This window comes from Callospermophilus lateralis, chromosome 5 (genome assembly GCF_048772815.1).
Source record: "Callospermophilus lateralis isolate mCalLat2 chromosome 5, mCalLat2.hap1, whole genome shotgun sequence".
Taxonomy (NCBI): Eukaryota; Metazoa; Chordata; class Mammalia; order Rodentia; family Sciuridae; genus Callospermophilus; species Callospermophilus lateralis.
The window spans coordinates 37,018,323-37,043,748 of NC_135309.1; the positions used below are offsets into that span (position 1 = coordinate 37,018,323).

The 25,426-nt window shown below is 37.2% G+C and overlaps 1 protein-coding gene and 1 pseudogene across 3 annotated transcripts; one reads left to right on the top strand and one right to left on the bottom strand.

The window, feature by feature from the left end:
• Positions 1–1,295: 1,295 nt before the first annotated feature.
• Ppp2ca (protein phosphatase 2 catalytic subunit alpha) lies at positions 1,296–25,193 on the bottom strand. 3 transcript variants are annotated; one of them, XM_076856480.2, is made up of 7 exons: positions 25,014–25,193; positions 9,209–9,418; positions 5,919–6,092; positions 5,230–5,319; positions 4,259–4,420; positions 2,926–3,044; positions 1,296–2,045 (listed from the first exon to the last, which is right to left on the bottom strand). In XM_076856480.2, the coding sequence occupies exons 2-7, from the start codon at positions 9,323–9,325 to the stop codon at positions 1,973–1,975; spliced, it is 735 nt and encodes a 244-aa protein (XP_076712595.1). In that variant the 5' UTR covers positions 9,326–9,418; positions 25,014–25,193; the 3' UTR covers positions 1,296–1,972. The 3 variants fall into 3 exon arrangements, with proteins under 3 accessions (XP_076712595.1, XP_076712593.1, XP_076712594.1); XM_076856478.1 differs by lacking the exon at positions 25,014–25,193 and adding an exon at positions 24,010–24,449; XM_076856479.1 differs by lacking the exon at positions 25,014–25,193 and adding an exon at positions 23,642–23,713.
• On the top strand, positions 12,685–14,565 carry LOC143399963 (large ribosomal subunit protein eL29 pseudogene; annotated as a pseudogene).
• Positions 25,194–25,426: the final 233 nt, after the last annotated feature.

Here is a 25,426-nt window from a genome sequence, read left to right on the forward strand (position 1 = left end):
GCTGGTAAGGTACTAACATTTCTAGTTTAGAGGAAAAGCCTAGTCATTCTCTTCAATTCAATAATTATCCTAAAACCAAGCAATTTTTATCACAAGCCCCATTCTGCTAATCACAAGATTTAGAGAATCTGTACCTGGATAACAGTACTACATCAACTACAAGATTTGTATTTCTGTAGAGTCAATTCTTATAGGACCTGAGAAACAGCTACTTGGTCCCAAATCACTTGGGCATCGCATTAAAACCACTACATATAGATGGGCTGCGTATCCAGTTAAGGTATAAAGTAAAAAAAAAAAAAAAAAAGAATATTTGTTATAAAAAAAAATTAAATTGAAATATGCAGAAATATTAAGGGCTTTTTGCTCTGGACAATTAACTCCATATACCAAATATACTACCCTTTGTGTCCATGTACAACTCAGAATATTTTTTATAGAGAAATTACAGCATTTCCCTTTTTTTCCAAATTCAACACAGTACAAAGTAAGGAAACATTTATTTACTGCACCACAAGTAATGATTAAGTGTCCTAAAGTTTATCCCAGTAGCTTAAAATATCAAATAAAATGTTAGTTCTCAGAGAACTGTTTTAGCTTCTAATTCCATTCAAAGGATAAAAAGGGGAAATTTTCATTAAATGTTGAACACTGGCACTTCAAGTGCCACTTACCTCTTGTGGTCAATGCACATAATACTAAACCATGATCCAACAATATTTTTCCATTCCACTTCACTATCACTTACAGACTTTAACACAGGCTAATGTTCTCACTGCTTTCTTAACATGACTTGACAAATAATGTACAAATTGTTAAGAACTTACCAATTTGTCAATCATTTAAAGAATTCATGTAATGTACATAGCAATATAATATTTATAACCAGAAGCACATCTATTTATATGGCACATCTATTTAGTGCTAAATAGACACATCATTTAAGTTCTACCTAAAAACATGCCATCTTATTAAAATAAAACCCTAAAAACTTAACTCACAAATTATATAGTTTTACAAGCAGATCTTATTGAAGCAGCATATATTTCCTTTCTTGCAAACAAGTAAAGAGCAGACCAGCAATCTGACAAAATTTACTCTATGCAATGTAAATAAATCCTCAAATTCATGTCAAGAATGTCAAGGAGTTCAAGAGAGATTATGTAGTGGCCTTGATTTTTTTATTTTTCTTTACCTAGAATTCTACAAATTCTAAAATTTATCAATTGATTAATCTTTTTAAATAAACAGCACCAGTCTTGTTCATAGATACAATTAAAATTTGACTTTCTCAGTTCTTAGTTCACAAGTTTATTATGAAAAACACTGCAGTGCTCTTGTGCAGTAACATCGTCTTACAGGAGGGGGAAAAACAGTTCTGTTCAAAACAACTCACCAGGTTCTGACAATAACAAAGAACAACATGGGGCTGAGATTTGAGAAGGGAATAAACTGAGTGCAGACAAATCATACAATTAAATTAAACGGTTTCCCTGAAAATAAACAAAACGATTTCAAAACTCACAAGTAGAGGGGAGGCCTTGGTACTTATTTTTAAAAATGTTCATTAAGCTCCAATGATTGTTTGCTGCTATCCTTATCTACAGTCATGCTGAGTAAAGCTATAGCTAAATGGAAGTTAAATTGTATTCACGAGGTGTTAATGTTTACATCTTATTATCTGCAGTCTCTCAGAGAAAGCAAAAGTAACTACAAATAGCGCTATGCCAGAAACTGGTTTCTTGACCAACAATGTCGCTTCAGCATGCAATGAACTGGTTCATTCTAAAGTGGTCACGGCTGTTGATGACAAGAGGCTTTGTATTTTTATATGGCACATCTTTTGGTCCATGTGAAAACAAGTTTTTTGAATGTTAACTATTTTCTGACACTTTGGAGTTACTGTTGCTCTTCCCATTTCCATTAGGTCAATATATGGTTCATGGCAATACTGTACAAGTTTAAAATTTCATTACAGGAAGTAGTCTGGGGTACGACGAGTAACATGTGGTTCGCCTCTACGAGGTGCTGGATCAAACTGCAAGCTGCAAAACCAGACAAGATGCATGATCAATCAATGAATGTCTTGGGAACAATCAAAATTAAGAACTCCAGTAGTCAAATTTACACGTTTCTTTCCTATCTAAGTTTAACTTCTCTTAATGAAACAGAGTCATAATTGCAGCTGAATCATGCATTTACTTTTCTAATCGTCCTCCCCTTGAAAAATCCAAAGCAACTTTAGTCAGAGAAGTTATGCTTTTACACAATGGGGTCCCTCTAAGACTGTTTGAAAAGAAGGGTTTTAAGAGTAATTAAGGGGGAGTCAAAAGAAAGGGTTCTACTAAATAAAAAAAAATAAAAGAGACAGGGACTTGTTATGTTGTCCAGGGAGGCTTCAAACTCACAATCCTCCTGTCTCTGCCTCTTGAGTAGCTAGAACTACAGGCTCCTTTAAGCACATCTGGTTAATAAGCACTGGTATCAGGGACTGAACCCAGGCTAACAACTGAGCCACATCCCCAGCCCTTTTTTATATTTTTATTTAGAGACAGGGTCTCACTGTGTTGCTTAGGGCCTCACTATATTGGTGAGGCTGGCTTTGAACTGGTAATCCTTTTGCCTTAGCCTCTAGAACCACTGGGATTACAGGCGTGGGTGGCTAATAAGCAAATTTTAAAATATCTAACATACTGTATCTGATCTCTCATCCAGAGAACAAAAACATGGTTTAAAAGTCCAAAAATCTAATAATTCATATTAGAATCTATGCACGATGAGTTGGCTTCTGTTGATGTGTTTCAACATATCACTGGTCCATTTCAGAGACTTGCCAAGTTGGAATCTGGCTTAGCTAAGTTTATAAACACTATTAAAATTAAATATTCAGGTATAACAACCAAATGTTCAAGTGTAAATACTTACAAAGAATATTTTAGAGTATCATCAAGTTCCATGATTGCAGCTTGGTTACCACAACGATAACAATAGTTTGGAGCACTGAAAATTGTTACTACATTCCGATCATGGCACCAGTTATATCCCTACAAGGAGAAGAAAGGAATTAAAGTTTACTTATTCCTTTCCTATACAACTAAATGTGACATTCCCCCGCCGCCGCACAAAGGCTTAAGAAATATTAATACTTTCTTTCTAAACAACATAAAAATTTTCTGTATTTTGCACAACTTATAAAACACAAATATACCCACTTTTCCCCAAATTACAAAATTATTTTATTATAAAACTTAAAAAATTCTCAAAAAAAAAAAAAAAAAAAAAAAAAAGTGGTGTCCAGGGGGCAGCTATTGGGAGGCAGTGAAACCATTAGAAGGTAAAGCTTAGAAAAAGATCCTTAGGTCATGGGGGGTGGGGGCAGGGGAGAGATGCTCTGTCTCCTCTGCTTCTTGGCTAGAGAGGTTACCATCTGCTTTGACATAGGGTCCTGCCACGTGTCACCCTCTGACAAAACCTATGGGGCAAAATAAACCTCTCTACTTCACAAATAGCTTATGTTGAGTATTTTGTTTCAGCGACAAAAAGCTGATTAATATACCTACTCCTGGACACCAGAATCTTGTTTGTTCCTCAGTCATAAGTGAAGATCCCTAAGCCGATCAATTACCAGGGAGGTACAAATGAGATATCCACTTAGGAATTTTTAGCTTCACAAAGCCCACCTGAATAAATGAGCTACTTCTGACACTTTTTGTGTTTAGTTGTGTTCACAAAGCTCTTTCCCTATCTTTAACCAAGTAAGATTTCATTATAATAATCACAAAGATACATTAGTATTAATTTAAATAGTACCCTGAAAGTATACTAATTAAATGTTCTGTGCAATTTTTTTCATTCAAATCTCCTGTAATCCTACCATCTAAAGGACCACTTTACATTTGTTTCTTCCTTCTCTCCTACATATATATATATACAGGCTAAATATATGAAATAAACAAAAATGGGATCATAAAATGTATCCCTCCCAGCATTGTACTTTCCCACCCTTAAACCTCAAGTTCATTTCCCTGCCATTAAGAATTTTGTGAAATTGTATTAAATATGTATTTCATTATCATCAAAAGTTTGATTTTAATTCTAATGTACATCTACTGAAAAGATTCAGGCTATAATGGCAAACTCACCAGAAGAAATACATGGACTTTGTCATTAAAGCATTAATGTGAATGCCACTTCTTTTCTATATCCTTTTTCTTTAGTTTACTAAAAAGCAAATCATGTTTCCAAGAATAAAACATACCTCCATCACCAGCTGGTGAGCTCTAGACACCAACGTGAGGCCATTGGCATGATTAAATGTCTCAGAAATATCTTGTCCAAATGTGTAACCAGCTCCTCGAGGAGATATACCCCAACCACCGCGATCATCTGGATCTGACCACAGCAAGTCACACATTGGACCCTAAAAAGCATATTCACATTACAAACAGCTTTACAAAAATGGCAAATGCATAATTTGAGTAATTCATCAGAAACAGCACAGTACTAAGTCATACATTTTAGTGGGATTTGCTGAAAACAGTAATAGATTTTACAGTTAAAACATCCAGGGGCTGGGGTTGTGGCTCAGCAGTACAGAGCTTGACTACCATGTGTGAGGCCCTGGGTTTAATCCTCAGCACCACATAAAAATAAAGGTATTGTGTCCAATTACAACTAAAAAAATAAATATTAAAAAAAAAGAGACATGTTTTCCAGCTTTATGAGGATCAGATGATATCACAGGGTCCTAAAAGCAACATGTCCTAATCTCCCTGTAGTAAGCAAAGTTCAGTACTAGGCAGTATTGGCTAGTGTGTAAGGTATTGCATATTAATTCAGGGGGGCAGGCAATCTACCACTGAAATACACTTCCAGGCCTTTTTGTTTTCAATCAGGGTCTCAATAGGTTGCCCAGGCTGGCCTTGAATGAGGGATTCTCTTGTCTCAAGCCTCCAGAGTCACTGGAATTACAGGTACACACCACTATGCCTGGGTAAGGCAAAGATTTTTTAATGAAGTAGGTTCTTTTTAAGCCTAGTCCCACAGCTATTATTATTTTAGCAGGTATCCTGGCTTCTGAACAATGGGGTTGACAAGAGTGCTTACACCTTGTGAAATTGTTTTTGAGAATTAAATGAATAAATACATATAATGAACCAATTACAATTAAATTTCTCATCTCCCTAAAAAGTTTTCTGGAAAGAATTTATTACCAAATAAAAGTCTTACCTCATGGGGAACTTCTTGTAGACGATCAAGTGCTCTGATATGATCCAGTGTGTCTATGGATGGTGAGAGGCCACCATGTAGACAGAAGATCTGAAGAAAGATTGGTTTAATATGTTAACTTCATTTAAACAAACTATAAATATTCTGGACTAAGCTTTAGGCAGTAGACCCTGTCACTGGCCTCACTGATATTTCTGGGCTCTGCCTAAATGAGATTTAACTCTGAAGGATCCATTTTTGTTCCAGGCAACACTAAACTACTGAATACCTTTTTTATTTCCTGATAAACCATCACTACTTCATCTACCTCAGTCAACTCCTTCAAGAAAATGTCTAATTCTCCCATCCCTTGCCAGAGACTAGTATAGTATCTTCATATTCAGAATTCTCTTACTTGTAAGTTCTGTGTACATCTCTACCTGGACCAGTACCAAGTACAATACATCTCCTAGACTTCTTCCAAAACAGACTAACAGGCTGGATGGTCTATGTCTTCCATCCCTGTTATCCCACCTCATACAAAGAGCCTGATACAAAGAGAGCATTTTTAAAAGTTTTAAGTGAATGCTATTAATATTTGAAAAAAATAAAATCCCTAAAAAGGATGTGAGGATGGAAAAAAAATTAAAGGCACATAAACATTAAGGAAGGAGGTCCCTAAGAATAATTAGCAATATGAGTGCACAAACCTGCCCATCCACCAAGGCAGTGAGAGGAAGATAGTCAAAAAGATCTGTAAAATATTTCCAAACATTTGCATTTCCATATTTTCTTAAACACTCATCATAGAAACCATAAACTTGTGTAATCTGCCTGCTCTCGTGATTCCCCCGAAGAATGGTGATGCGTTCCCGGTAACGAACCTAAAACAATAAAATGGAAAACATCAAAAACTCTTTGAAAATTCAAATGATAATTCAGAGTTCCAATTATACTGAAAAAAACAGCACATATCCCCCGATTACAGTGAAATGAAATCACAAATCCATGATGAACATTTTTTTTTTTTTTTAGACAGAGAGAGAGAGGGGCTGGGGATGCGGCTCAAGTGCTCGCCTGGCATGCGTGAGGCCCGGGTTCGATCCTCAGCACCACAAATAAAAAAAGATGATGTGTACGCCAAAAAATAAAAAATTAAAAAAAAAAATTCTCTCTTTTTTGTATGTGGTGCTGAGGATCGAATGCTTGAGCCACATCCCCAGCCCGGATGAACATTTTTAAATGCCCATGGGAGCCACGTGCAGTGCAGCACACACTGTAATCCCAGGAACCTGGGAGGCTAAGGCAGGAGAACCGTTGCAAGTTCCAGGCCAGCCTCATCAACTTCGCAAGACTATCTTGAAATATAAGAAGGACTGAGGATGTGGCTTAGTGGTAAAATGCTCCTGGGTTCAATCCCAAGTACCAAATAAGTTAAATGAATAAAAATTAAATTTAAATAAATAAATAAAATCAAACTCCCTTTATTACTGACTTTATTATATCAAGCATAATCATGATATAAAACCTCATTCATGATTTTTCAGTTCAATAATTTTTAGTAAATTTATAGTTTTGCAATAATAATCATCACCCACAAAAGACCCTTGTGCCTGTTTGCAGTCACTCCTCACTCCCACTCCTATTCTCACTTCCTGGCAACCGCTAATTTACTTTCTGGCTCTTGAGACTGCCTCTTCTAGAAATTACTTAGAAATAGATTAATACAATAACATAGTATTTTGTGCTAAATATTACTTGAAATATTTTTGAGGCTTATCCACATTGTAGCACAGATCAGTAGCTGGACCATTTCACATTCCCACCAGCAAAGCATAAGGTCATTCTAATGGATGTAAAGGGTTATCTCACTTTGACTTTAGCTGCATTCCCTTGATGACTAATAATGTTAAAGCTTCTTTTCATATGCTTCCTGACCAACATATCTTCTTGGATGAAATATCTGGATGAAATATCTACTCAAATGTTTTTCCCATTTTAAAATTATGTTTTATTATTAAGAGGTTTTTTTTTTTTTAATTTTGATCCTGAGGGTGTAGCCCAGTGGTAAAGCCTGTGTTTAGTATGCATTAAGCCCGAGTTCAATTCCAGCACCAATAAATAAATAAACATCTGAAAATTCAAATACACATACTTTTTCTTCTCCAAAGTCTTTTAAGAATAAAAAGGTCAATTATGATGAAGCCAAATTTTTCTATTTGTGATGGATGTTTCTGTTAACAAATCTTCTAATATAACCAGTATCACAAAGATTTTTTCCTAAGTTTCATTCTAGAAGTTTTGCATTTTAAGCCTATGATCCATTTGCTGAAAGGGTCATCCTTTCCAACAATATTCAATTTCCAAGGCTACCATGACAAAATACCATGGACTAAATATTTAAACAACAGAAACTTATTTCTGCATAGTTCTGGAGGCTGTAGTCCAAGATCAAGGTGTAAACAGAGTTTATTTCTTTTGAAGGCCTCTCCCTGATTTATATAGACATGTTATCCATGTCTTTCCATCCTCTCCCCTTATCTGTGCCTTAATCTCTTTTCATTTTACCTTAATTACATCTGTAAAGGCTATAGTTCCAAATATAGTCACATTCTGAGGTATAGGGGTTAGGACTTCAACATATGAAATTTAAGCAGACATATTCATTCACCCTCCTGCATGAATTCTTAAAGGTAGTATATTTGCTTTTTTGCATGCTGGGATTGATACGTATATGGTAGTAGCTAGATAGTTTCTTTTATAGCACCTGGAGTCACAGCAGAACAGTTCCTCCATCTAATCCAACACTTTCATTTTTAAAATGCAGAACATAATGACCAACAATAAAGTTCTGGACCGTTTTACACAATTCAAATATTAATCACCTAAAATTAAATTCTGACTCTTGCTGAAATCACATCTCTAAAACAGCCATTTTATCATTCTGAATATTCTTTAATAATAAAAATAACTGTTGCCTAAGAAAGCTAGCGGGGGGCACTTCTTCCCCAAAAAAGTAAATTCAAAGAATATTTTTTTAAAAATACCCTATTTAGCTTCCCTAGCTAGGTGGCATGGCGCATGCCTGTAATTCCAGCATCTAGGGAGGCTGAGGAAAGAGGGTCACAAGTTTCAAAGCCAGCTTCAGCAACTTTGCGAGCTCCTATATTAAAATAAAAAGGGCTGGGAATGTGGCTGGATGGTTAAGCACTCCCGGGATCAATCTCTAATTTAAAAAAAAGGGAAAACAGAAAGAAGTATTCTACCTCCAAAGTATACCATTTTGTATTTCACCTTCAAATCTTCACCTGTATATCTCACAAAGCTAAAACCAGTGTGGGTATGGGCACCCACACGCATATGGGGTTTGGGATTGGTTACTGGAGATTGAACCTGAGGCATTTTGACACTGAACCACATCCTAGCCCTTTCTATTCTGAGACAGGGTCTCACTAAATTGCTTAGGGCCTTGTTCCAAGTAGCTGGGATTACAGGAAATGATCATTTCTAATATTCTAGATTTTGTCATGCTAACAGCAGCAAACTGGAATTTAAGTATCCACTCACTGTTGAGATATTTAGATCAATATTTTCTGATAAAGATAATGCTGTAATGTTTATAAGAATAATGCTCTTTTCCTCTTGAAATTCTTCCTTATAGGATTACTGTCAGAGAATATAAATACTCCAACACTTGTTATGTTTATCATTATACTACCTCTCCATAATCAATGTACTAAACTAAAATTCCTATCTCACCAATCCTAACATTTTTCAAATAAGCTGATTAAGATATTCTCTTTTGTTTTTATTCTGTGCCATCCTTAGTCAGAATGTAGGCACCTATAATTATAATTCTAAAGTCCAAATTATTTGCATTCCTAAATATGGAATTTTCTTCTAAAACTTAACATTCATAAGGAGAAAAATCACAAATCATGCGAACAACAGGACTGTCTTAACCTAGTTTAAAAGGCCCAAAACATAGAACTGAAATTACCTTAAGAGCTACAAGCAGTGTGACTGTTTCAACTGAATAATATCCTCTGTCAACATAATCTCCCATAAACAAGTAATTTGTATCTGGTGATTTGCCACCAATTCTAAACAGTTCCATGAGATCATGAAATTGCCCATGTACATCTCCACAGACAGTGACTGGACATCGAACCTCTTGCACGTTGGATTCTTTTGTCAGGATTTCTTTAGCCTACAGAGGGTAAAGAACAAAATGAAGCAATCATTTGGCTTTAAACAACATTAATGAAGATACATTTACTCACACTTGATGTACCCAAATAGGCAAACTTGGTAAGAAGAAACTGCAGACATGTATAATCCCATTAAAATAAGATACGGCTAGATTCCATTCATTGGCTATCTCACCCCTGATATCTAGGAGAAAAAAATGTGTAGCATGGTACATACATAGCCCCACTCTTATCAATATCAGGAGTTATTAAGCCTATCAAATTGCCATCTAACTAAAGACTACTGAGACCATTAGCTGCCACAAAAGACCAACTATAATGCTGCCACTCTGGGGATTTCAGGCTGTAAGAGGGTTACTTGGTCAGGCTTTATTTCTTCTAATTTTTGGAAGACATTAAAATTTGGTCTTTTAGCATATTTCTTTATACCCAAATATAATGTTCTTTTACAATGAATAGTTTTTCAATGTACAGGCTTTTTATGTTGCTTTTAGAAAATCATTTGGTGGCATATACATTCCCCCATAAAATCACAAATTCAGGGGACTGAAGCTATAGCCCATGGCAGAGCATTTGCCTAGCCATGTGTGAGGCACTGGGTTTGATCCTTAGCACCATGTAAAAAAATAAACGAATAAAGGTATGCTGTCCATCTACAACTGTAAATTAAAAAAAAAAAAAAAAAGGAAGAAAAATCACAAATTCAAACATTACTTTTAATGGCAAACATTTCACACAGTAGAAATCCACGTATTATTTATTTATTCAATAAACATTTACCGATCACTTATTATATGCTACAAACACTGGAAGACAATAATTTGCTCAATCATCGGAATGACAACATGTGCCAAGCCCTGTACTGGCCACTGAAGTTCTGTAATGTACAAGCAGATTACTCCTACTGCAGGGAAAGAAAGGCTACAAGTAACCAAGCAAAAAAGTACAGACTATGTAATGTCATGAAGGAAAAGAGGTTAACTGAGGAAAACCGCTTTTAAATTAGCTAGAATAACAAAATGCAATAAAAAAAAAATTGTTGCTAATGAGCCAAATGCTCATTACATTTAGGAACACAACAAAGGACAATAAGTTTAAGACAGTGGTGTGCAACCTTAGTTGCACATTAAACATCCCAATCCCCAGGTTTTCCTTCCCCAATTAAATTGAATTCTTTGAAAGAGGGACCCAAACAATTTTTTAAGTGTCTCTTCAGGTGCTGGTACTTTTATAGGTACAACCAGGTTTTTGAACCACAGTTTTCTATTCTTCAAACATTTTGAGGCACCTATTACCAGATTCTCAACAACCACTAACACCCCCCAAACAATAATTTGATCCAACATTTTTTAGGAAGTTTAGGAAAAAAATCATTTCAAAGTATACTCCACTGTCATGTCCACTAATTAGAACAAATTAAAAAAAAAAAAAAACAACTCATTTCAAAACATTATTAAGAAATACAGCTAATCTACTGTCTTACTATATTTTGGGAAATTTCTAGGATAATTCCTATCTTTGTTGATTTATCATTACTAAAAAGCAGCTAGCTGCTCAGTAGATATAATCCATTATTAAGTCTTCTGGTATTATTAACACATGCCTAATGTTTTTAATAGCACCTGGCAAATACTAATGCAAATAGCTGAGAATAAAATAACAGATCCTACCTCAGAGAAGACTGAAAAAATTATTCAAACGTTTTAAAAACAAAGACTAATAGTCATATACCATGTAAGTCTCAACAACATGTAACTTTCATACTTAATTCTATCAGAAGCTAAATTTCAAAATATACTTTTACACACTTGATTACCTAAAAGGCTATTATTTAAAATGAATGGTTAAAAAGTTGTATTCAGGACTGTCGAAAAATTCCTTAATTTTTGTGAAAGAAAAATTAAGCCTAAATGCTACTTTTTTTTTATGTCAATTTAGGCAAATCACAATGATAAACATTCAAATTGTGCAAAGAAAAAATTTTCTTGTCAAAGAAAAAATTGACTCAGCTGAAACAGAATGACCTTGAGCTCCATTCCAGAACTCCTACTTCCCTAGGGCAAGGAAACCATCAATGGCAGTTTAGTGTCTGTTCTTTCAAACCTTGTTAAAAATGTTTACATATGAACTGTATGCCTGTGAGAAACATAATAGTTTCCCCCTGTTTTAAAATTAGAACACTGTTCAACAGCCTGCATTTCTGAAAATACATCTCAGAGTTCATAACACACACTTAAAGACCTTTTAATTCCTTAGTGGATGCAGAATAATCCCTGACAGATTACAATTGGAGGAGTGATATGTGTAAAAATACAGCAATGTATATCCTAGTAATTTGCTTCCTTGTAGACATATGCAACATATTTCCTAAAACACTATGAAGTGGACTTACTGGTGTAATTTAGTAGTTCGTATTTTCAATGTTTACACTATCAATTCATCTTCCCAAATGGAAAGGACACTACAATCATTAAGTGAAAACTTCAACTTCTAAATCGGGGAAAGCCAACCAAAGTTCTTTCTGTCCCTCCTACCAAATTTCACAGAAAAGAATTCATAATAACTATTGGAGTAAATACTAATATATCAAATGTAATCATCAAGGCAACTACTAAAAAAAAAAATACTTTAACAAAAAAAATGAAGGGCTAGGAACCAGCTGTAGAGTGCTAGCATGTGTGAGGTCCTGGGTTCAATCCCCAGTACTGCAAGGTGGGGGGAGCGCTTGAAAATATGCTTTTTAGGTTTTTGTCTCAATTTACCAACTTTAACATAATTATTTTTACATAATTACTGACCAAAATATACTATTTGGAATGCTAGAACATTAAAAGCTGAAGATCTCTACACTAAAGATTATTTTACATTCAGGAAAATATTAGAAAAGAAAAAAAAAAAAAAAAAAAGAGAAATGTTTGAGGAAAGCTGTGTTATACCCAGAAGTCAGGCCTGAAGAACCTCTCTAGGGGTCACCCTAGAGCTTCCAGGCCCTCATCAATCATTAGCTTCAAAGATGGCTACATAATCTCAATTCGCTAGTTCAATACTCAAAAGAGAAGCAGGTTTCTTTTTTAAAAAAATATTTATTATGGTACTGAGGATCAAACCCAGTGCCTCACACACTCGAGGCAAGCACTTTACCACTGAGCTACAGCTCTAGCCCCAGAAGCAGGTTTCTTATGGTAATTTAATTAACATTAGAGACTTGGTGTGTTTAAATAACTATTTTTTTCACTAACATTTTGACTTCTGTATTTAAAGGATCATGGCAATTGAATTATGGTACGAAGCAGAAGAAAAACAAAACACATGCATACTAAATTTTTTTGCTTCTCCTAAAAACATTTTTTTGCAAGGCTTTCAAATTTGTCAGCTGATATAATTAACATTTGAGGAAAAGGATTAAGTCTTTTAAAATAATGTAATCAGTGCCAGATCGATTTGATTCAGCAAAACCCCTTCTGAAATTCAAATGGCACAGAACTAAAATAAATGAATTTAAAAAAGAGAGATTTGATATATAAACTTCCTAGAACAAGGTTAAAACTGGAAATAGGCTACTCTATTAATAGAATCTTATTACAAGTAATTGTCGGAAGTTAAAATTTTTTCGGTGTCCTAGAATCCGAAGAATTTGTGGAGACTAACTTGAAAGCAATCTGTGAGGGTATTAGTTTATTATCAAAATCCTCTCAGCATTCTGGTTTGGATTCAGACATCTCAAAATTATTTCTAGCCCATATAAAACAATCACCTATACAGTAAACAATTGATTCTTCTTCTTCTTTTTTTTTTTTTAACGGTAGAGGGGATTGAACCCAGGGCCTTGTGCATGCACGGTAAGCACTATACCAACTAAGCTATAACCCTAGTCACCTGGACATTTTTTATTATGGGCCATCCTAAAACACCATATCATAAAATGAAGGTAGGCTTAAACTAGACCTCACAGATCATCTATGCCAAGATTTTTAAAGGAAGATAATTTATTAAAAGAGAAAAAAACATGGAACTAACAACAACAGACTCATTAACCTATTCGGAAAAAAAGCTGCACATTATGTATTTCTATATTCAATCAAGTAAACATTTAAAAGCACAAAATAATTACAACTGTGACAAAAATCCTTTGAATAAAAGACTGAAAAACATTAAAATGTTGGGTTATGGTTCATTTTTCAGTTGTGAACCTGTAATACATGGCTATCTGTCTATTCCTACCAACAAAAACTACTCTTTCTTAGAACTTGCTGTTTGTACTCACAAAGACCTCTTTAAAAAAAAAGACAGACCGATGTCCCATTTTGTATTCATAAACTTAATTTCATGTGACATTGTCATGATCATTTAAAACTACTATGTAACACCCCCCTGAAGATCTATATATCTTTATTGTTTATTTTAATTTCTCTTCAGGAAATTTTCAATTGTGGGACCACACAGCAAAATAGTAAAATCTGTTTGTTGTTCACAGGCATTACAAAATTGGATTATGCCAAATTGTTACACAGTAATAGAAAGAATGCACCCATTCTCACATATAAAATGTCATCTCACTGGTTTAATAGGCAATTTTTTACTTCTGGGTTCAACTTTTTCATTCCATGTTTATTTACTATATGTTATTTCTCCTCAACAAATTGTCCACCAGTGTTCTTTGAGCATCTAATCATTAAGTAGACTCTGGTTCTTCCTCTTCTGGTCTCAACCGATCTGTGGCTTACAGTGCAGACTTGGCCAAGTCCAAGAACCACAACATGGACAATCAGTCCTGAAAATGGCACAGAAATGGCATCAAGAAACCCTGATCACAAAGATATGAATCTCTTAAGGGAATAAACCCCAAGTTCCTGAGAAATATGTGTTTTGCCAAGAAGCACAACAAGAAAGGCCTGAAAAAGATGCAGCAAACAATGCCAAGGTCCCTAATGCACCTGCCGAGGTTATCAAGGTCCTGGTAAAGCCCAAGGAGATGAAGCCCAAGAGGCCTTCCTTGCCTGCCCCAAGCTTGGGAAGTGTGCTCATGCCCACATGGCCAAGGGTTGAAGGCAAGGCCAAAGCCCAAGCCCACGCCAAGACTCAGGCTGCAGCTCCAGCTCCTCCTCTCAAGGGTGCCCAGGTCCACAGTGAAAGCCTCTCTCTGTGAATGTGAGGACAGAAGGATTGGTGTGACCCTGGAGCCCCTGTGTACAGGGGACTAGTGTCCTCCTGTGTTATTTGTACTAATAAATCCAGAGGCAGGAAAAAAAAAGTAGCAGATAATGTTCTTGTTTATTCATACAAACTATGTTTTAACTTGTTATTTTAATTAACTTATTGACATTGTTTCTCTTATTTTTAAATATACAGCCCCCAAATCTCCATGTCCATTTTCACTTTGTGATTTTTCTTCTATAAGTGTTAAAAAGAAAATCCACAACCTTGCTATTTTCTTCTCCCTTTATTTTTTTCTTCTGCAGTACTAGGCACTGAACCCCAGAACCTCACACATTCTAGGCAAGTACTCTATCACTAAGCTGTATCCCCAACCACCTTCTTGCCATTTTTTAATAGTTTTTGTTTTATACTTTAATCTAGGATTACATGACAACTACTTTAGCTTCTTATATCAATTCTTTAAATCTGAATAACATTTAAAACACAATGACATTGTGCTTTCTCACAGAAAATATGAGAGTAAAGTAATAGCTCTTCTCCTTCAAAACATCAGGACTTGGCAAATCAGATCATGCCATTCTACAGCAAGGCCATAGGAGAGCAGCAAGTGGCTTTGTTTAACAAAACACTGGCTATCACTCCAGGGAACACCCAAGGGCAAATATTCAATACCTTCATCAGGATCTCCAGCAATATTTTTGTTAGTCTCAAAAACAATCACACATAGTAATTAGGAGTCTGCACCATAAATGTTCTTCTCATCTATACACTTGGGTACAGTAGATACCTTTATCATATACATTTTAAATAGTGAATAATTAAACAAGGAGTTGTATCTGAAACAACAAAAAAATCACTTAATCAAGGAGAGGATTGAACCCAGAGGCACTAACCACTGAGCAACACCCCCAACCCATTTTTGGTATTTTACTTAGACACAGGGCCTTGCTGGCTGGCTTTGAACTTAAGATCTTCCTACCACTTCTGGAGCTGCTGGGATTACAGGCGTGTGCCAGTGTGCCCAGACTTAATATTCATTTTTGGTGTCAACTACTTGAAAGGGATATAACTAGAAGCACTTTCTTAAAGATATTTACTAAATGTGGCCAGCTTAAAATAAATAAATAATAAAAAGTACTCCTACAAAAGCAAGTTCTATATAAGTCAAACAGAAGAATCTCAAGGTCTATATTAAGGAAAATGTGTTTAGGCTCATCAGATAATTAATGACCTGTGCTTAACTAAAGAAATTCATTTTTTGTATTACAAATTCTGCCCTTGGTGAAAAGGTCATTATATATATAAGAATACACCAAACAGCAATCCTTTTTAAGTAAAGAAGAAGCCAATGCTGGTCTTGTGTCTTCTCTGGGATCAAACTCAAAGTCAACACAAATTAGCTCTTCACAATCTTAGTAATACTAATAGTATTATTTGACAAAGGAATCCTCATTTTTTAAAAAAGTCATTGTACTATTAAAAATCTGATTAATTCTGGGCTGGGGTTGTAGTTCACTGGAAGAGTGCTTGCCTAGCATGTGTGAGACACTGGGTTTGATTCTCAGCACCATAAATAAGTAAATAAAGATCCATAGGCAACAAAAAACATTTTTAAAAAATCTGATTAATTCTAATGTTTATTGAAATTCTAGTTCAAATAAACTGGATATTTCTTAATACACATCTACCAATACAAGATATAGAGAAGCTAAGCTGGAAAAAAATGCAATTAATTTTTGAGTTTTGCTTTGCTTTTCAATTTTGAAGTCATTTAAAGACTTCTTTAAAAAAGTAAAACTCTCAGTCAAAAATAACATTTTTTTCAATATCCAAGAATTTCATTTTGCTTCATATAGCTTTTTAAAATCTTTTTTATTTTAGTTTTAGGTAGACACAATATCTTTCTTTTCTTATTGTGGTGCTGAGGATCAATCCCAGTGCCTCATACATGCCAGGCAAGTGCGCTACCACTTGAGCCACATCCTGAGCCCATATGGCTTAAAAAAAAAAAAAAGTTTAGATGTTGATGGACCTTTTTAAAAAATTAATTTATTTATATGCAGTGCTCAGAATCGAACCCAGTGCCCACACATACTAGGCAAGTATTTTATCACTGAGGCACATCCCCAGCCTTATTTTGTATTTTACTTAGGGACAGGATCTCAATGAGTTCCTTAGCGCTTCATTATTGTTGAGGCTGACTTGAACTCGCAATCTTCCTAGTCTCAGTCTCCCAAGCCGCTGGGATTATAGGCATGGGCCACTGCACTAGTTTTCATATAGCTTTTATGGAAGATAAAAGGTACACTCCTTTGATAATGTTATTTTCATAAATGTAAAAACAATTGAGGTTTGTGATAAATTAGTATATAAGACTAGATTTGAGTTGTGGGTGGTACATAAAGTTGGACAAACTGCTAGTCCCAGAGGCAAATGAATCTTAATTACTTTCAACTATAAAAACTTTCTCCACACTACTTTCATTAAACAGATGCCTCTAACATTTTATGAAATATTTTAATCCTCTTTGATTAAAATTTGTATAGTTACACTTTAATAGTATAAACCAGGCAAGGTGGCACATCCCTGTAATCCCAACTACTTGGGAGGCTGAGGCAAGAGTATTGCCAAGATTGAAGTCATCCTGGGCAACTCAGTGAGACTGTGTCTCAAAATAAAAATAAAAAGGGTTAGAGATACAGCTCAGTGATAAAGTGCTTACCTAGCATGCTTGAGGCCCTGCAATCTCCAGTACTACCAAAAATAAATAAATAAATAAAAGAAAGAGAGAAATATACATATGTGTATATATTCCTGTGTAATGTTCTAGGAACTACTTCTTTCTACTTGGCCTCATAGGTTAAGGTCTAACTTTAAATAGGAAAACATCAGGAATAAAGGATGATTCTAATTCCAAAATTATGTGTTGTCTGTATCCTTCATATAATCACGTTAGCTTCTAACCAAAAGTAACAACCATTTTCTTTAAAGCCATATATCTTGTGCAATAGGATGACCTCACTCATTACCAACCAACTTATATGTATGTACGTATTAAGCATTTCAAATCATTTCTGCATACAGGGAATAAATTAAAAATGTCACTACATGTGTAATTATTTAAACATTTTCACAATAATCCAAGTAAATAAGATTTAACCACTCTGGGTCTTGATTTCTTTCCTCATCTGTAAAAATATGATTTAGCCTGCATAGTTTTTAATGCAGGCTAACATTAAAATTCTACACCAACCTAGAGTATTTTTTGTTTTGTTTTGTTTGTTTTTCAGTGCTGGAAATATGGAACCAGGAACTCAATGTTTGCTAAGAAAGCACTCTACCACTGAGCTATGGCCCCAGCACATTTGAAGCCTGTTTTATTTATTTGTTTATCTATTTGTTTGGTACTGCAAAATGAACTCAGTGGTGCTTTACCACTGAGCAATATCCTTAGTCCTTTCCATTTTTTGAGACAACATCCCACTAAATTGCTAAGAGTCGTCCTAAATCATTGAAGCTGGCCTTGAACCTGTGATCCTCTTGCCTCAGCCACCCAAACTGCTGGGGTTACAGGTATGTACCACCACACCTAGTTGGAAGTCTTTATTAAGTCAAAGTCACCTCACATAAATAGAGTAGGTATTACTGCTAGTGTACAAATGACAGCTGGTAGTGAAATCAATTACTGATCACCATTAGCAGAAACATTCTAAAATATTTTCTATCAAGAATTAATTACAAACTGACATAATAGAGCATGCCTGTAATCCCACCTACGTGGGAGGCTGGGGCAGAAGATGAAAGTTAAGACCAGCTGGGCAATTTAGTGAGATCCTATTTCAAAATGAAAAAGGGTTTGGAATGCAGCTCAGTGAAAGGTGAAGCATGAGCAAGGTCCTGAGTCTGATCCCCAGGCACAGCCCCCCCCCCCAAAAAAGGTTAATTACAAAGTCAGGAAACTTTGCTATTAATCAGAGCAAAAATCAAACAAATCCCTGTGCACTGCAATAAGATAATGCTATACAGACAAAACTAAATAATGATACTGATGCACATGACGGATTAATACTGGTTGAATGAATTCCAAAAATAAATGTACACTCATACAGCTAATAGTACCAATGACAATCAATAATCTGTGAACAACACTTTATGTAGCAGGTGAACAAATTCTGTTTTGTCCCCTAGGGGGAAATTAGAACAAAGATTTGCAATAGTCTTTCTGTCCCAGCATCACAAAGGTAAGAACTATCATCTGTGAAATAATAAACTCAATGAACATAAGAATTCTTTTCAAAAAATGTTACCATTGGGGCTGGGGTTGTGGCTCAGCAGTAGAGCGCTTGCCTCGTACGTGCGAGACCACGGGTTCAATCCTCAGCACCACATAAAAAAATAAACAAGTGAAATAAAGGTGTTGTGTCCAACTACAACTAAAAAAATAAATATTAAAAAAAGTTACCATCTGTAATAGTAACTACAATGACTAAGGCAGAGGTGAGAACAGTGAGTATAGGAGCAACTGGCCAGCTCCTTTAGATTTAGATACATACACATCTCTCCTTTTTCATCCATTCCAAATCACAATCCATAATACTAAAACATACAGACAATAATGTGTTGTGCATAAATTAAGCAGTTAATCCCAGACTGTTCTCTATATTCTTTCAGACCCCACCTCCCAAGTCATTAACTGACAGCTAAAAACCTCTCCCTTCTTCAGCCTATTCTGCTAAACCAAAATAGTTATTTAACAAAAATCTTCCTGTTTCTAGTCCCAGTCCAATTCAGATCTTTTTTAGGTATAAGAGGACTTTTCCAGACAAGAATGAAAATGAAAAACATGAATAAGGGGGGGAAGTTGAATTAAGAGAAACGGGTCAAAGTAGAAAGAAAAGAATATTTTCTTGTCCAACTTAATTCTCTCAACACTCTCAAAAAAGAACTCACCACCATCTCCACCCAAATTCAGCGTCTCCTGGTTTTTACCTCCAAATAAAACAAAGAATAAACTCTGACACACTTAATTTACAATGAGATAGGGAAAACATTTTCTGCCATAAAATAGGAAAACACCAACCAGGCACCACCTGCATGCCTGTAATCCCAGCTACTCAGGAATGTTGCAAATTTGAGGCCAGCCACAGCAACTTAGCAAGACTGTCTCAAAATAAGACTAAAAAGGAGGGCTGGGGTTGAGGCTCAGCGGTGGAGCCCTCGCCTTGCCTGTGTGAGATCCTGGGGTCGATCCTCAGCACCACATACAAACAAACAAACAAAAAAGACTAAAAAGGGTGGGGGGTGTAGCTCAGTGAAAAAGCACCCTTGGGTTAAAATCCCCAGCATCACAAAGAATACAAAAAACAGAAGAACACCAAGACTGAGATATATTATTCCATTTACTCCTCTAGGAAAACTCATCATTCTTTCTGAAGTATGAGTTTCACCTTATATCCCATTTCTGAAGACACAGAACTTTTAGCCTTGGATAGAAAAAACAGAAGGACTGATACCTGTATATGGGAATAGAACTGGTTTGTTTCCTCCATTAAGCTAATACAAAACTGCATTTCAATTTCACATTGACAGATCATGAAACAAATATACACATATCTGACTGTAGAAGCTAAGGATGAAAAAAAGGGCATTTCATAAGCCGCAATGACTGACTTTTATAGTCAGTTACATTTTATAAGAATATTTTACAACTCAATTTCTGGGTCATAATTTCAGACAAGTCACAGACAATGACCTAGGGTTTTCATCTCACTACTCTTATTTGAATGAGGCAAATGTAGTTAGCCACATACAAAATGGATGAATAACTACTGTTTCCAGGATAAAGTAAGACAACAGTATATGACATGAATAGATGCTTTCAAGATATTAAATAATAATAATAATAATGCTTCATTTTACAAAATTGTTGATTCACAATTCGGTTTGGGCAGATTCACCGGTACCCCTAAAACCTCCACTATCAACCTTCCACCCCCCACCACCTTACAATTTTTTGAGACAGGGTCTTACTAAATTGCTATGGCTGCCCTCAAACTTGCCACCCTCCTGCCTCAGCCTCCCAAGTCACTGGGATTACAGATAGGCGTGCACCATCAGGCATGGCTGCATCCTTCGTTAACACTACCCCACAGAAGAGAAGAGGATCTATAAAGCAACACTAGAACATTAGGATTAGAATCCATAAACCCAGGCAATCTCAGCTTTAGCCCCTATATAATAAGTCATTTTATTTTTCTGAGCATTTGTCTATATGTATTATAGAATAAAAATTGTACATGAAAGTATGATGAAAATAATATTATGTAACATGCTTCTCCCACCTGTTTGTTCTCAATATTCAAACTGCTTCTTTTTTCATTTTTTTTCAAATCATTTCTATGGAAATGTGCCCAACAGCCTTTTAAATTAAACAAACACATTCACACAAGTACATTACTCATTTCATATAACAATGTAAAAGTAAATGAAGTCATAATGACTGCATTTTATTTATAGTGCTTGTAGAGCAAAGGAAAATGCAAACTTAGGTGAAGAATTCCACTGGGGAGAAACTAGCTATCAAACAACATTCTCCACGTGTTTGAAAGCTCGAAGTTAAAGTAAAAAAATCATACCTAAGTTAAGTCACTACTGACCTCATATAATAAAACCTGTTGAGTATAGTTAGTCAATTACACAGATGTAGTTAGGCTACTGACTACAGAACTGTATCCAAGACAAAACTGCACTCACACACCAAATTTTAAAACAAATTAGGATCCCCTAAAATGAAAAGATACACTGTACATACAATAAATATAAACCTTAATCACATCTGAAATATTTAGCTAGTCAATAATGTTGGCCCTTGTCTATAAAGTATCTTTTAAAAAAACCTACTTATATACTAATGAAAAACTTTAACTCAGTATTTTCAAAATTACTATTTAGAAGACAATTACATCAGAGTACATGTGGTTTTCACCCAGAGATGCCAACTGGCTTATTCAAATATTCACCATGAAAACTTGTTTTACTAGAACTTGTATGAATGACATCAAGCATGCACCCCATATACCTAAAAAGCAGTCTTCAAATTAACTTGGTTTGGGAAGTTAATATAGTTCCAAAAGTTGGCATACTTATGAGTTAAAAATATTAAAAAGGCTGTGTGATGGTATCAAAAAAAAGGACCTATTCCATGGTTACCTCTTAGGTTAACACCTAGCTTCAATTATTATTTTTACTCTTTTGGCTCTCAGAACTAAAATCTATACACTCTGAGTGAGCAATGAAGATAGCTGATTAGCCTCACTACATCTTAGTTTTACAAAGAAATGGAAAATAACACTGATTTCATTAAGCTTCAGCCTCTCCACCTCAGCATCCAATGTGATCTCTATAATAAATCTCCAAGCAAACACTATATTTCCATGGTTCGCCTCCTACTTATATCCACACCATGCTAAGTTTTTCAAACCAGATTCAAAGCTTCTTGAAAATACGCAAGATTATTCACTGCTTTTCGTGTCCATCATAAAAGTATGTGATCCTGAATATTCAATAGATTTCGATATTTAAGCACAAAATATTAATTTAAAACAAAAACATATCTCAGGAGATTAAAAGTGATCTCCAAATGTATTTTAACTATTTTACAGACAATAAAACAAGAACTAAGTGAGGTGGTTGCCCCAAAGCCGGTCAGTTATTCATGTGGACTAATGTTCAGAACTCACTAGTCATCTGGTGACTGGCCTTCGAATGACATCATTATTCCCCTCTAATGTTTTCTTCACAAATAATTAGTCACCTAAATTAACTATAGACTAAAAACTTTATAAGTACTGAACCCCAAAAGTCAGTAAAACCATCATTTATAGTAACTAAAAATTAAGACCTGACAATATACACTTAGTAATTTTTAAAGGCCTATTTCTAAACTTCTAAATACCAACCTCCTGTGAGAGAAAGAAAGGTAAAGAAATAGGAGACATAATGCATTGCTAGAATTAAAATTCAATTCCAAGAGATGTGCCACTTCATCAACTAGTGGTGGAGTTTTGACCAGGCTTGGAATAAATAAATCTAAATTAAACTTAATTTCTAATTGTTCTTAGCACAGCTTTTGGAAAAGTATGAACATACACATCAAACCTATGATCCTAATTTTCAACTCAAACACAAGCGAGTCAGCACGAATAGCTCTCCAAAAACTCTTCCATTAATACAAAATACAGCATCCCACAATTCTATACTAAAATGAACTGCTACAAATTTAATTGTGAAAAGGAAAGTTAAAACGTTCATAGTGGAAATGAACATTCTACATACTTTAGAAAAGAGTTACAAAACTTTAAAAATACAACATAGCCGATAGCCAACAGGCTGTTTCCCCAACCCCTAAGGAAAAACAAAGCGGAATCAGGTAATAGAAAATACTTCAGTGTTATTAAGTGGACCACAACAATCCATTTTCAACATCTGTGAGACATCATTTAAACATTAAGCACAAAGTCCGGAATCCAGTAACTACTACTGGTAGCCAGAAAAATAAAATCAAGTAACTTTTTCAACAAAGAGCGAGAATACCAATTTTGACGCTCTTCCAATTTGTTGTTGCTCATTCTAAAAATAAATGGCAAAATGCCAAGTATGTTAAGCTTAGAGAAGGGTTTCACACTACCCAATTTGAGTCAGCATATAAATCAGATTAAACTGGCATTTGATTTCCAATCCAAAAGCTCCTTATGTAGTATGACTCACCGTATTCTCCATTTCTTCCAACTATGAAAAATAAAGTTATACTATTCCCTTGTAACTACCACCGTGACCTTCGCTGAAATTAGGTTACCGAATTCTTCTGATTTTTAAAGACGCCCTTTAAACAGGTCTCTGCAGACTTGCTTGGTGGGCATTATACAAACCACCAAGGACAGGACTAAAGCTGTGTGACCTTTACATAGATCCTGAAATCTGGCCTATAAGTTTATGTTTGGGGGATCCTCGCGTTAGCGTTGACCCGAGAATTAGGCCTGAGCACTAATGAAATGCCTCTCACCCACCTCACCGCGGTGGACCGGGCCCTATCCCGGCGTCCGACGACAGGCTTCATTTCACAGAGATCTCAACCCGCCCCCGTCCCTGACCCTCCAGGTCTCGGATCCCCCTTGCCACTATGCCCGGCACAGACCCGAGGCTCCAAAGCCCCGGAGTCGGGTGAACGGCGCCATTTTAGGCGGCGGCAACAACCAATCCCCGCACGGGAGGCAGGGGGCGCCGGGTCGCCGGGGAGCCGCCGCCGGCCCGGCCCGGCGCCGGTCGTCGAGGCTCGGGGGGCCTAGCCCGCGACTCCGCCATATTGCACCCTCCCCACAGCCTTCTCCTTGGCTGCCCGGCCCGCGGCGGGTCCCTCATAACAAGAGCAACCCACCTTCTCGCAGAGGCTCTTAACCTGGGACTCGGACAGCTGCTTGCACTCGTTCAGCTGCTCGATCCACTGGTCCAGTTCCTTCGTGAACACCTTCTCGTCCATGATGCCACCCGCCCGAACTGACTGCCGCTCCGCGCTACTCCCGCGCCGCCGCCCGCACACGGGCCACACGCACACGCCGCCGCCGATTCCCGGGGTACTTCTGTGGCCCCTGGCAGCTGCTGGGCGCTGGCCCGATAGCTCTCTCCGCAGTACTCGGCCACCGGCCGCTGCGTCTCCTTCTCCGATCGCCTTGGCTCCGGAGCTCGACTCTCTGTAATGGCGGCCGCCCGGCGTGGTGACGTCACGCCGGCGTCAGGAGGCGGCAGGGAATGGAGGGGAAACGGGCCCGGAGACGAGCTGCGCAACTGCAGAGCCGGCCGTGGTCCGACGCACGGCTGGGGCCGGGGCGCACACTGGGGCCAAGGCGCAGGCGCACTGTAGTGGGCTGGTGACTGAAGCGCCTTCGCTTTTGGGGCGTGGTCCCCCAGAAAGGAGGGGTTATGGGGGAGGGGAAGAACAGAGTTCGAGCAAGCGCAGTGCTCGAAACGGCCAACCCGGCTAATCCGCGAGCTCTAAACCTCGTGAGGCGCCGTCGCTGGTCCCGCGCAAGCGCAGTTTTGGTGGAGGACCCTGACTTTCTGAGACCTGCTCCCTTGGGAAGCAGGTTGGGTAACAATCCCTAGCGCTTTACCTGGGGCTTGGCAGCCTGGTAACGGAAACTAGAATTGCGACCCTGTGACTCTTCCGTAATCCAACAGCGCTGGAATTGCATAGGATTAGTGCATCTTTTGGGACAGGAACGGGTGATACGTCGCAGCCCAGTTGGAGTGACTGCCACCCCCTCTGGGCGCTGCCTGCACCTTGTAATTGGGTCACTCGTAGGCGAAAGAGAGTGTACCTGCCAGGGAAGTGCCGCGCCGCGTACCTGACTCCCCCAGCACACACCTGTCCTCGGCACACACCTTGTCAGGGGCGATGGTTGGGCCGAGGCTTGGCCTCTTCTTCCAATTTCGGCCCTGCCTCACTTCTAGTCCCGCGTAGCCTCGCTTGAGGTCGTCTTCCGCACCTCTGGTGTGCACTTTCCTCCAAGTCGGGTTCCTACTGAGAATAAGGACACACCAACCCTGCCCGCCCCGGCCTACTTTCTGGAGTAGAATCCCGAAGGACCTGGGCGCACGCTTCTTGCGTGGTAGAAGCGGCTATGATCTGCTCTTTAAAGAAAGCTCTGGTACCCTAAGGGTTCGACCTTGGTGTTTGCGAAACGTTTTAACATCACACTGCTCCTTCATTTACAGAAATATTTGGCTCCACAGTGTGCCAGCTGTTTCCCAGATTCCATTCCCCGAGAATAGCAGGGTCATCCAAACAAACAAGG

What these genes read in the sequence shown, in the direction of transcription:
- Ppp2ca (XM_076856478.1), bottom strand. Translation starts at nt 24,111, where the DNA reads ATGGACGAGAAGGTGTTCACGAAGGAACTGGACCAGTGGATCGAGCAG. An exon ending in CACTGCTTGTAGCTCTTAAG is followed by an intron (nt 6,093 to 9,208) that starts GTAATTTCAGTT and finishes TTATTGTTTTAG; the next exon opens with GTTCGTTACCGGGAACGCAT. An exon ending in GATACTCTAAAATATTCTTT is followed by an intron (nt 2,046 to 2,925) that starts GTAAGTATTTAC and finishes CTGGTTTTGCAG; the next exon opens with CTTGCAGTTTGATCCAGCAC.